This window comes from Mus pahari, chromosome 15 (genome assembly GCF_900095145.1).
Source record: "Mus pahari chromosome 15, PAHARI_EIJ_v1.1, whole genome shotgun sequence".
In the NCBI taxonomy this organism is placed as follows: Eukaryota; Metazoa; Chordata; class Mammalia; order Rodentia; family Muridae; genus Mus; species Mus pahari.
The window spans coordinates 39342364-39355820 of record NC_034604.1 but is presented as its reverse complement, the minus strand read 5'-3'; the positions used below and the strand labels follow the sequence as shown (position 1 = coordinate 39355820).

At 43.8% G+C, this 13457-nt stretch overlaps 1 protein-coding gene across 8 annotated transcripts in view; it reads left to right on the top strand.

Annotated features, from left to right (window-relative positions):
• The window catches only part of Mcc (MCC regulator of WNT signaling pathway), a 279992-nt gene that overhangs the window by 187355 nt on the left and 79180 nt on the right, over positions 1–13457 (top strand). For all 8 annotated transcript variants that reach the window (XM_029547051.1, XM_021214402.2, XM_029547050.1 and 5 more), the window contains one exon: positions 8214–8356. In XM_029547051.1, coding sequence (XP_029402911.1) covers positions 8232–8356 — 125 coding nt within the window. In that variant the 5' untranslated portion in view covers positions 8214–8231. The remainder of the gene's footprint in view (positions 1–8213; positions 8357–13457) is intronic.

The following is a 13457-nucleotide window of genomic DNA, read 5'->3' as shown; positions in this document are numbered from 1 at the left end:
GATCATAGCCGGTACGGTAGCCCCTTCCGGACACTTCCTGGCTCTGTGTTTCTGTTCCATTTCTGTCTGCATCTTCTTCCCTTTCCCTCTGCCTTCTCCATCCTGATCTGTTCGGATGGTGCTCAGAGCTTTTCCTTGCTCTAGGCGGGAACCTTGGGAAGCAGTCTTGACAATTCACAGGGACAAGCCTGCCGTGGTCCATTGTAGCCCATGATGGACCCCTCGCTCTTGCACACTCTGGCATCAGCACCACCCTCCTGGTTTTACCTGTTCTTTTTCCCATCGGCCTCCTGGCTTTCTTATGGGTTTTCCACTTATTAGAATCAATCTCTGTTTTGAGTCTGCCAACACAGACGGACACCACTGAGTTCTGCCAGGGATGTTGGCTCATTCTTACCTAAATGTATCTTGTTTGCAAAGGGCTGCTAAGGCCAAGTTCTTTAAACTGTGCTGCATAAATGCATGCTTAGGTTTTTCTCTCTCAAAAAAAAAAAAAAAAAAAAAAAGTAGTTCACACCATTTAAAAAAAAAATTACCAGGTTTACTTTTTAAATTTCTGCTTGCTGAGCTCCAGGCAGCACAGACTTATCATCCTCGTTACTTGGGAGGGTGATCTTGGAAAATTACAAATGCAGGGTCTGCTTAAGCAACAGGAAGAGCTCCAGGTCAGTGTGGACAACTCAGTGAGCCTCTGTCTCAAAATAAGATTCCAAAAAGGGTCTGTGTGGGATCTCAGAGGTGGAACATCTCGCATTCACAAAGCCCTGGCTTTAGTTCTCATCCCTCCAAAGAAAGAAGCTTGTTAGAGACACACTGATGGTGGCTCATTTATTCGTCTGTAAGACAAGTGGTGCTTCGTAACCCAGGGTACATATCGAACATGAGTGAATCCTCTTGCCTCAGTTTCTCAGGTCCTGGGATTACAGGCCTGTGCCATCATGGCTACTTCCCAAGCACATCCTATCACTATTGTATTTCTCACATAGTCAGAAAGGAAAGAGTTGAAGTGAAAAATTTTCAGCCAGAGAAAAAGAAAAAACGTCTTCCGTTTTGTTGCAGACCCCATTCCAGAAGGCTTTGGGAATGTTTTTTAGGAAGCTCTCCTGTCTCACGGTGACAGGTGCCTTGAATCTGGTGGAAGGCTAAGGAAGACTGAACTTACGCTCAGTCAGCTACCTTCACATTTGACAGGCAGCCAGGCAGATGACTCTGCTCCATACCCAAGGTCAGATGAGCTGCTGAGCAAGGCCAATCCTACTCTTTCCGCACTACAGGGTTCTCACTGCAGGACTCTCTGCATGACAGTTTTTTTTTGGGGGGGGGGTGTTGTGGTTTGGGTTTGAGTTTTGCTTTTAGGTGGGTTTTTTTGTTTGTTTTGTTGTTGTTGTTGTTGTTGTTGTTGTTTTAAGCTTAGAAGAATGATTGTGAAAGAACAAACATGAATTACATTGTTTCCAGTAACCAGCTTTGATGAACTGGCATTTGCTAAATGCCATATCAGATTAAGTTCTTTTAAAGAGAAAGTGCTAGGTCTGTAGCACTGTAGATTACAAAACGGTAACATGGTATTTAAAAACTGGCTTCCAACTTGCACTTGTCCAAAGCCCATCACTGTTGGCAGTTATGATTGGTGAGAAGCCACCCCACCCCTGACTGCCATTTTTCTTCCCTGCCTCCCCCCCCCCCCGCAACTCTCTCAGGATTGGACCTTAAAGCATGACCATTATGGTATTTATTAAGATGAGTGTATGTGCAAAGGCAGCACCGTTTTTTCAGGGGATTGTAAAAAATAATAGGAAACTTTGCTCAGGTCCTTGGGGGCATATTTGTGTTTAAGCAGTGTCACATATAGCGTGTGATGGTTGTTTTTTACCCCTGATGATACCAGTCATGCTCAAAAGCCACCAACCTCTATTTGCATTCATACACCAGTCTGAAAAGTCACCTTGTGCACACTTCACTAGAGATGCTTTTCAAAGTACAAAACAAAACAACCCTAGGATCTAGGAAAGAGAACGTGAGAAAATGTCAGCCGAGCTATTCTGATTCCCTTACAAAGATGGACTGTTTTTTCTAGAAAGGATAAATGCAATGAGCTGGCTGCGCTGTGCTCTCTTGTTGTGTGCCTCAGTAAATGATGCGTGCTTGAAGTTTTCCCAGCTTCTGCAAGAGCAAATGCACGGGAAGTTTCTTCTGTGGCTGGAGGAAGTTTTTCCATGTCCGAATACGATGGTGTCACGATGAAACCAAATTGTAAACAGTAAATGGTGGTTACCTTCACTGGAGATCCCCGGAAGAAGCCCCGCATCTGTTCAATAATTATTGATAACACTGGAATTGGTTGAATAATAGTAGGTTTCCTATGTTAGGAAATCGATCCTAGATGGAATTTTACAAATAGACCTAGGTTGGAAGTGAAGAGCTGAATAAGGAGCCAATAAAATGGGAAAGACAGGATTAGTTCTCTGCTGCTTGGCTGTACAACCAATTGCTGCAAGTGTGATACAAGGGGCACACCCCTAAACTCGCCAACTGAGCAGGTGCACAGACCTGTGCTTGCCCTTGCATCCGAGTTCAAAGGAGCAGTGGGATGAGACGCTTCCTGTGTTGAAATTCTCTATCTCCCAAAAGCAAGCCCCCTGAGTTGTCTTTTAAGAAAGACACCCTGGCTTTTAAGAAAGAAAACATGTGTTTTCAATGACATGGGACAGAGATAGTATTTTCTTTCACATGCATTTCCTCCTGAGATGAAGATGCACTTTGCAAGCATTTTCTTTGTTAGGTCCTCCTCCATCCTTCTTTGCGATTAGTGTTCTGTGGTGACATGGTGACCACTCCAGCTCTGCTCCTCCATGGCTTATGAGTTTGTCTCTCTATTCCTGGCTTGCTTTCCTTTAAGGAAGACTGTGGCAGAACCTTGAATCAGACTGGCTTACCCTGTGAGTACCATTAGTTGTGATCGGCCCAGCGTGAACCTGAGAGAGCATCACTCCTCCCTGCCATATTTTAAAGGGGAGAGGTGCTGACCCCCTTTCCAGGATGGTTGAGAGGGTTAACACATTCCTGACGGTATTGCGTGTTTTCGAGAAGTCAGTCCATAATGCTCTTAGGTTTGACAGCTGAGACAAATGTGATGATTAAAGATCAGTGGCCTCAGTGGGGTAAGGTAAAACCCGGCAAAGAGCATTAACAAAACCGTAAAGCTCCCAGTATCACCACACTGCACAGGCTTTTCCTATGGGCCTCATATGCCCAGGCAGGACTGGCTCAGGGCTTTATCTGAGATTGTGTATCACTAGCAGAGATGTGTCTAAAAGATTTTATTCTCAGCAGTTGAAATGATGCTGTTGCTTGTTTTTTTACTTAATTTGTATCACATTTTTGTTTACATGTGTGTATGTATTTGTGCACACACTCGCCACAGTGTACCTGTGGACAAAGGCCTGAGGACAAAGTCCAGGACTTGGTTCTCTGTTTCCATCGTGTGGCTACCAGACATTGAACTCGGAGCCTTCAACTTAGCCACAAGCGCCTTTACCTTTCCCGCCTTCTCACTGCCCCCCCCCCCGCCATTTGTTTTTATTAAACATTATTGTGCATAGCCCCAGCCATTTAGAAGGCTGGATGCAGGTATTTATATGGACTTTTATTCCTCCCTAATATGACAGGGTTAAGGTCTTGAAATGGAGCTCAGCAGATATATCACATACCAGATAAAAATCCAGGAAAAGCAAAGCGCTCTGTTATTGAATCACAGCTGAAAGTCTTTAGTTATGGTAAAAAAAAAAAAAAAAAATCTAGATTCTCAGTGACATTGACCTCTAGAAACATGGAGGTAAGCCACTGCAGCCACAGGGTCTCTGGCTTTGGCTTTCTTGTAGCATCAGTCAGAAATTGAATTTAGGACGGATAGAGAGAGAACCCAGAATACAATTACTGCAACAACGCAAGGAAAAGCAGAGGCATGTTGTTTCGAGCTATTTCTTGCCTTTTTCATTGGAAATGTAACAAGCACTTGTGTATGCTAAAGCAAATAAAATAATAATAACCAGCTGGTAATGGTCCCATGAGAAACTCTTGTTATTCCTTCCTGGCACCTATAAGTCATCACTGAATGATTGACAGGTAGCCGGAGATGCTAACAGAAGCCAGCATTGCCCAGTTTCACAGTGTGTGAACTTGGGTGCTTCTGTCCTCTTTAGGGATGAAGATGAAGATGTCTATATCTTCTAGCTCCTGTCTGGTACTACTGGGCATAAAATTTCCCGGTGTTTATTGTGGCCCATAAGAAGCTGAGAGAGGACAAAGGAGGGAGCTTATGGATTCAGTTCCCAGGTGGCTAAACCAGAATTAGAGAAGATTTTTTGTTGGTTCATTGGTCTGTTCTTGTCTTTGTTTGTTTGTTTGTTTGTTTTAGCAGTATCTACCTGTTACCTTGGTTACAATAAATAAAACTTCACTTCATGTTGAGTCTGTTTTCCCATGTACAAAGTGATTTGATCAGTCAGGTATGTTATACAGTAATAGCAAGCAATTGTAGATATCAAATGTCTTACTAGGAGCTCATGGAGAGGTGTGGGGGTGTGGCTGTGTGTGTGGAGTGTGCAGTGGGGGGTGGATGCATGCACACACATGCTTGCTGTACCTCACCTAGGCACCCAAGTTTGTTGAACCTCTATCATTTGGAAGGTTACTACTCACTATGACCAGGAGGAAGAAATGAGGTAAATCCTACAAGAGTTCTCATTAACAAAATGGCGTACAATTGCTCATCTCATTGGTCAGAACAGATTTACAGGGTCTATATTAGCTTCCAAGGGGGAAGAAAAGTGCAGGCATGCTCCTGCAAAGGCAGCAATACCAAGTGCAGTGAAGGCCCTGCTGGCTGCCTCAGCAGGGCTGCTAATGTTTATCTTCCAGGTGAATCCTCACTGACTATAGGAGAGACACAGACACCATTTGCAAAAGGATTGTGTGGATAGATTTATGAAAACCTGGAAGATCTTTTAGATCTTTCATCATCATAAACATTGTAAATGAGTACCTGGGAACTTAGTCCATTTGAAATGTTTTTCAAACAAATGAAAATAATCATACAATATACCAAAGCTTGTAGGACATAGCAAAACCAATATTAAACAGGATGCTTATGCAATTTATGCCTATATTTTTAAAAAAGAGAAATCTCAAAAGAAGACAAAAACAAAAACAAAAAACAAGCAAACAAACAAACAAAAACCATCACTGTATATCAAGATGCTCAAAAAACCAGAACAAACTGAACCCAAAATTAGTAGAAGGAAAGAAGTCAAGGTCAAAACAGAAATAAATGAAACAAAATAAAGGACCCTCAAAACAAAGAGTTGGTTCTTGATGGCTAAAATAGACCCATGATTAGGCTGAGTTTAAAAAGATAGACAAAATAGAGATAAATAAACTGAGACTGCATTTCTGAGTTGTCACTTGTGATCATTCACTACAGATTATCAGTGCTTTAACAGCCCATGAGCTGCTGCTGATTCCTGAAACTAAGCACTGCCCAGAGATGGAACTGACATCACCCATATATTCTCCCCACCGACTTAAGTCCATGTTTTTTATTCTCCAAAAATCCAGGATTCCATTAGTCCATTTGATGATAGTGGCCATAGCTCCCTTCAAAGGGCTTGTCACAGTTCCTTCCCCTGTGACACTAGGTAGTCTTTTAGACATTTGAGGCAATCCAGAGATGTCTGATATTTGTTAAAGGAAACACTAAATCAGAGAGGCTTCCTGGTATTTTAAAAAAGCATACTTGTGGGGAAATGTAGGGATGTGAGCCAAACATCTTTGCCCTGTGCTAAGAGAGTTGTTTCCCCCTGACTTCCCTCCTGTTAGCTGCAAGTGCTGTGCCTGACTGAGTTTCAGGCTTCCTGTAGTCTCTTGTTCCCGCACACCCCTCCAGGCAGACGTTTCAGCTGGAAGCCAGGGCAAAGGTGGCTCAGTACCACATGTCACCCTCCCCCTCTCCATCTGGTATCTCCGAAACCAGGCCCACCCCACATTGACTGTAGACCAGAGCAGTCCCACAAGGATGCCTGTGTTGTCTCATCATCAAGTCTAAGCACTGAACCTCTTCCTTCATGGTAGGGTTCTGTAGTTTCTTGACAGGCTAGGTGGTAGCAGTGGCCTGTCAAGGGATGATGGAGACTCACGAAGCTTGTGTGGGAAGCATCACACAGAAAATGGTCCAGAGAATGGGGTATTGAAAGCCAGCATGGCTGTGGCAGAGTCTAAAACAGAGACTGGCACTGTCCTGCCAGTCTTTCCAGTTTGATCACACAAGAGCGTGCACTCTGTATGTGCATGAATAGAACACACACTATTTGGGAGTGGGAGTAAAGACCAGCGGTGAGAGATCATAGATTCCCCTCTTTGGAATGGAAAGGAACAGTATTCTACCCTTAGATGTTTCAGAGAAAGACAGGGTCTGTTTATTTAGTAACACAAGTGAGTTTTGACATACTGACATTTTGTGGACTTTTCTTATAAAAGATTAGCAGATCGTTGTGGGACAATCCTGAAATGCATGGAACAGGATTCCTCTTTTAGGAAAACTTCCACATAGGCATAGCTTTCTTTGGTGCTTGGGATTAAACCCAGGACCTAACCTTTGCTAAACATAAGTTGCGCTGCTGAGCATTGTCCCCAGCCCTGTCCCCAGCCTGTTAAAAGTGACCCGTGTTCCATGTTCATCCTTACCTCTCTCAATCCATTGACTCTCAGCTTGACTTAGAGTGTGGGGGGGTGGTGTTGAGGTTATCACTGAACACAGTAGTTCACATCAGTGTTCTTTGGAAAGCAGCTGTTCCGTGAGGCTTCACGACAGAGCAGTCATACACCTTGCTTGCCCTAATCTTGTGTCTAGAGCTCAGAGGGTCCCCAGGCCCCTGCCCTGGGTGATAGCATTGGAAACATAGAAGATACAGGGAAGAAGCCTTACCCTTTTCAGCCACTAGGCCTGAAAATGCACACCTGCAGAGCTGACTGGAGATCGCATATGGCTCTTGGCGTTCAGAAAACCTTGTTGAAAGTGAAATTAAAATTTCCCTGCTGGACAGGAAATTAATAACCGCTGAGTGTAGCAGACAAGGCCAGAGCGAGGCCACTTGTTCCATCACCTACGATGTTTTATTGTTATGTAAATGAGGTCAGCTGCTACTGCCTAAGGGGAGTTGAGGAGGGTAGAAAGATATAACAGTGGATAGATTCCTTATGGTTTCAACTCCCTCTGCAAACATGTTTTCATAGCGTGCAGTGAATCTTACCCCATCAATGCATAGGCACGGGGAAGCTTCAGGCCCTTTTTTTGTTTGTTATTATTTCTATAAAGCAGCCTTCATGGCTCTAACATGTTGCCATTTTCTCATCTCATAACACTTCTAGGTCACCCACAGTGAGCTGGGCCATATGTCACCAGGATGGGAGAGATGGCTAGGCTAAATAATGGAATATCTAGTGTCTGCCTTCTGGGAGTTTACAGTATGGCAGAAGAGGATATTGGATAGCATATACTCATCCCCTCCCCCACCAGATCACCCATTATACCACTTAGTGTTTTTGGTTGAAAAATAACTGAAACATACTGTCAAAAATGAAGCAAATTAACTTTATATGACCCAGCACAAGGGAAGGCCTGGGCCAAGTAGTGGGAGTGGGTGGGTAGGGGAGCAGGGGTGGGGGAGGGGGGTATAGGGAACTTTCGGGATAGCATTTGAAATGTAAATAAAGAAAATAATAATAATTTAAAAAAGAAAAAAAATGAAGCAAATTGGTGGAATAACATAAGGGATAGTAGCCCTTTGAGGCTGTGGATGAATCAGCTCTGCTCAAACTTATGTGCATTACTTGAGGGCATTTACTCAAGACTCAGAATCTAATGGACGAATGAATTCTTGCCCATTTCTTGGTTATGGGCAAAGAGTTACTCTGCAGAGGGTGAAAGAGAAGGAAGGAGTGTTAGGAGGAGAAAGCCCAGCATCTCCTCCCAAGGCATTGTAAATTTTAATTGGGGCTTCAAGGCTTACTTTGGGGTTGGAGCAGGTACCTGTTTTCGTTTGGACATACCAGTTTTGAGAGTCATAGTTTGAAGCAATAAAATGCAGAATCAGCCTCCAAAAGGCATGTCAACACATCCCACATGTCCATCTTGTGCTCTGTGTTCTTGGTCCTAGTGTGAGCAGTCACACCTCATGAGAGAGCATGAAGACGTCCAGGAGCGCACGACACTCCGCTATGAGGAGCGCATCACGGAACTCCACAGTATCATTGCAGAACTCAACAAGAAGATAGACCGCCTGCAAGGTACCACCATCAGGTATGGCTGCTCGGTCTAACCTGTGCTGGTGCTTGGCTGTGCTGGAGTTGAAGCAGCCCCTGTGAGTCACTGTGTGAGCTGTGTGCCTGGATCTCTCTTATCTCCTTCCGATTCTGATCCTCAACAACCATCCTTAGAGGATAGACAGGGTGGATTTTCTGCTAAGGGTATAGAATCAGCGGTCGAGGGACGTGCTTTATTAACAAGATCTAGGCAGATGCCCCACAACCTTGGAGACAGACAACAGTCGGATGCCTTTCCTGCTTTCTCTGTTCACCAAATTTTCTCCTGACTTTGTGCCTCCCTTAGAGGTTCTGAGCCTCATGAATGTAGCCTACTGCTAAGCATTATATAGGATTCTAGATAATCTGCTAATATTTTGAGCTTATCCCAAGTAGTTTATCAATGGAGACACTTATCCTCTTAACTAGATTCCTAAGGCAAGGCTTGATCCATCAGTTCACTGGTTAAAAAGCCAGGCTTAAAAGGAATACTGATGGAGAAGTGTTAGCTCAGAGGAGAGAGGGGAGGTAGAGTTGGAACCCAGAGACTCTTAGTTTTGCTTAGTTGTCATTCTTTGAAGATGTCTGTCATGGAGTTTGCCTCTCTGGCTTATCAGTCTACTTGGCTCCTGAATCTGCAGCACACAGTGCTCAGTTCTCTGCCTGTGCCCTGTGGCCCAAGGACACTTGCCGAGGAGGAGCTCACTCTGGTGGACAGGGAGTGTCCCAGTGTAGACAAGTGGTGCCTTCCTTCCTGGCAAAAGGGTGTTCTGTTCACGAGGCATTTGCATAAGCCATAATTAAGAGACTCTCAGAGGCAGCTGCTTTGAGTCCTCCCCGGGGAAGCTCTGGCTCACAGGAGACTTTGGGTGCATTTTGTTCCAACTCTGAGAGTCGCAGTAATGACGGTGAGAGTGCTGACCAGCATCTGTTTTCTGGGCAAAATCATGGAAAATTTTACACTGACTTGGAGCCGCACAATAAATTTCGTGTTCCAATTTAGAACTTGAAGGTTTTAAAATTGTATCCTGGTCCACAGAGTGATTGTGGGTTAGAAATACATGAGCAATGAGAAGGTTTTAGCCTAAAGAGATGATCGTAGTAGATTTCAAAAGAGCCTAACAGAGAACGTTTGGCAAATTGGCAATTCTCATTAAAAAACGAGTTTCACGTTTGAAAACTCGAGAGGGTGACAGTGGATGGGTGTGGTCAGTTGTGAAATAAGTGCAGCACCTATCCAGGGGACAACTTAAACTCAAGATGTTAAAGTTGGACATAATGGCCAGTCTGCCTCACTTGGAAACTCTGTGCTGCTTGACCATAAAGATGTGTCACGACCTCTGATTTAAAGGAAGTCCACATCTGTGCAGATGTCACATTATATGCTAACTGTTTTCATTATGCAAATAAGCTAGCTCCTCCTGGAGGGGATTTCCTGGTTATAAGATGTGTTCTGTGGACCAGTGACACTGGGTTCTTCCAGCCTTTGAACTCCAGAGGCTAAGGCAGGGCCCAAGCTTCTAGCACTAAGGGAATTGCATTTGTCCTCTACTCCCGATATGCTGTGGGAAGCCCAGGAACAACACATGGTAGATGAATTCTTAACCGCCTTGACATGCCCCCAGGTGGAGAGGGTCAGTTGTCACATTAGTCAGGTACTTCTGAAGCTAATCCTATACTTTTCTTTCCTTTTTAAAAAAAGATTTATTTATTTTATGTATATGTGTGCTCTATCTGCATGTATGTTTGTATGCCAGAAGAAGGCATTAGATCCCAGTATAGATGGTTGTAAGCAACCATATGGTTGCTGGAAATTGAACTCAGGACCTCTGGAAGAACAGCCAGAGTTCTTAAGTGTTGTGCTATCATCTCTCCAGCCTTTTCCTATACTTTTCAGTGCCCCAAGATAAGGGATAAACCTGCACCTGTTTTTAGTATCCTTTTTTTGTGATATCCAAGGATAAAGAGGGAGAGAAGTGGTGGGAGGATTGTCTATGTCTTCATTGCCAAACAGTTTTGAATTCTCTTTTTAGTTATGCTCCCAAAAACCTACACCAAAAATGTTTGCTTTTGATCCTTGCAACATCATGCTCTCCTAGTTGACAAGTCTATAGGGAGCATATATCTACTGGAGAATACAATAACGGTTCCACAGTTAACCACATGGTCCTTTGTAGTATCCATGCTCTTAGAACCAAAGAATAACCTTGGTGTTGGTGTCTCACAAAGGAACATGGGAACCAAGCAGAAGTAGCTCAGTGAGGCACTAGTTTTTAAAAAGCTGTGTCAGAACCCAGACTGGGTGGGCAAGCATATGGGGACACAAAGTGCAGTTGATTCTGATTAAATGAGGGTGATGACTGTCTTTTCCCCATTGTCTGGGGTCTGACTTCATGCTCTTCCAACTTTGGTTAGTTTTACAAGATTCAAGGCAGCGGAGATGAGGTAAGGGACAAAGCGGTAGTTAAATAAAAGTTTGATTGGGTGGGAGTACTAAAACATTTATATAAAGGTCTGTAAGGGAAGAGATAAAAAGATTTGCATAAAAGTCCTAAAAAGATGAGAGAAGAATTCAATTCTTTGTTCTAATTAGGTTCTATACTGTTTGACAGAAAAGACTGGCATTTGATGTTTCTTAGAATGCCATTGAACTACAAAAAAAAAAAAAAAGTAGTCATTGTATTGGCTGGAGTGACAGATGAGGGAGACCTTGGGCTGCTACTGTGCTGTAGGGTAGTTAGGACTGTAATTGAAACCTGGCACTTGCTAGGCTACTGAAATTGTGAACAGTTAAAGTTAATAGATTAGAGCAAGCCAATACAGGGGCAGGCCTTTTAAGAATAGAGAGTTTGAAGTACTTTACTCGGGGAAAACACTAATTCTGGGCTTGAGAGATGACTTGGTGGCTAAGAAAACTTGCTGCTCTTTCGGAGCACATGGATTTCATTCTTAGAACCTCTGTAGCGGCTCAGAGCACCTTGAGTTCCAGTGTGGGGATCTGGTACCTCCTCATGACCTCCATGGGCACCAGGCACCTACCACATGGTGTGAATGCATACATGAAAGGGAAACACTCATATGCATAAAATAAATCGTGGAAAAAAAGTAAGAATGGAAGAACTAATTATAATTAAAGTGAGGTACTGGCCAAAGCAAAAGAAACAGATTTTGCAATAGGATAAATAAATAAATAAATAAATAAATAAGGAAGTTTCAGCAATGACAGCTCAGCCTCGTGACTAGTTGTCAAGACGGTGGCTAAAGTATACATAGTTTTCTGGTTTTGTATGTATGCATTTTGTATCTCCTCTTGATTTTCTGCTACTTGTATGTAGTGAAAGTTGTCTCAGGTTTGGAGGCTACTCAGGTTTGCCATTGGCTAGAGGAGGTCCCCGGACAGTAGGGATGGTAGCTGATATGAAGTGGTTCTCCCGGTTAGAGGAGCAGCTGAACTCATTCCATTGACCAAAGGGACCATTACAGAAAGCTGATGCTATTGCTGTTGTGGTTGAGAAACTTAACTGATCCAGAGGGCTTATTTGGTGATAACTGAGCAGTCATCAAGTATAGACTATAATGGCTGTCTTTTGGCCCAAGTACCATTCCCTATTCTTTCAAAGGGATTCTGGGCCCTAGGCTACCTCCCAGACCCCCTTTCCAGGTGTGTCCTAGATTGCTTTCAGTCTGGTGATGATGTATGTCCACATGGAAGTAGAGGAAGTAGAGACATTAACCATCCCTAGTAGGCAGCAGTGAAGATGTACAAGGGTCTGCCTTGATGGGCCAGACACAAAGTTCTGGACAGATATATAGCAGAAGCAACAGGGAGACCAGAGCCAAGGTGACAAGGCTGATAGCTCCTGGTGGAGGAGAAGATGAGGCTGATAGCTCCGCCACCTACCCACCTCCATCTTTTCTCCATTCGTCCATCAGCTTTGCAAGCACAGACCTGCCTGGATGCAATGCTGTCTGCTTGAATCTTCTAGTACAGTTTGTTTTCCTAACTGATCCCTGCCGACTGCTTCCTAAATCCCACCTCCTAGAGGCAAACACTGAACATTTTGCATATATGTCCTTTGGAATTTTTTTTCTGTTGAATCTTTTAAACATAGTGGGTCATGCAGCACACCACACATGTGGTTTTTCACTTCTCTGTGTATTGTGACTGCCTTTTAAAAGATGTTTAGTTTGACTTGGGGAGATTATATAATGGAACAGAAAATATGAGAAGAATATGACCATAGAGCACTTTTGGATCCCAGAAGAAAAAAAAAAAAGAATGATGTCTAAGCAAACTGAATATGAGATCATTTCTTTCCCATAAGCAACGCTTGTAACACCAGCCTTTCCCTGCTAACCCTCTCGACTCAGCTCTGTTCTGTCCTTTCTTGGAAAGCTCAGAACTCAGTGCTGTCTGGCTTCTTGCCCCAGCAGTTTTCCCCCAAACCCCTATGGACTGAAAGTTGCCTTCCTCATCTTCTCCTCACCAGGGTGTGGTGTGCGTAGATGGGCTCTTCGGAAGACGTGTGGGTCAGATGAAGTCACGTAGGGCTGTCCCAGTGGGATCCTGCCTTCCTAAGGAGAGACACCAGAGAGCTGGCCTCTCCCAGCCATGTGATGACAGAATGAGGTGGGCCATCTGCAAGCCAGACAGAGGAGCCCCTCCAGAGAATGACCATGCTGCCAATGGTTTTGGGCTTTCCGGCCTTCAGAAACATGAGAAGCCACATTTCTGTTGTTTAAGCCACCCAGTCTGCAGTGTTCTGTTTTGGCAGCTCCAGCAGCAGAAGATGCTAATGATTTCTGTCTTCCTCCCCAAGCTCCTCCCCTCCTCTTTTTCTCCTCCCCCCTTCCCTTCCTCTCTTCTGGAGATAGAACCCAGTGCCCCACACATGCTATACACATGGCCTCCCGGGCCAGGCCAGCCCACCACCAATTTTTATTTATATATTTTTGAGATGATATATATATATATATATATATATATATATATATATATTTCTCCTTGTTTGCTTTCTGTTGGTGTGTAAAGCACCCAAAGCAACTTGAGGGAGAAATGGTTAAGTGGTTTTTCTCATCTTGCAATTCTTCCATCAAGG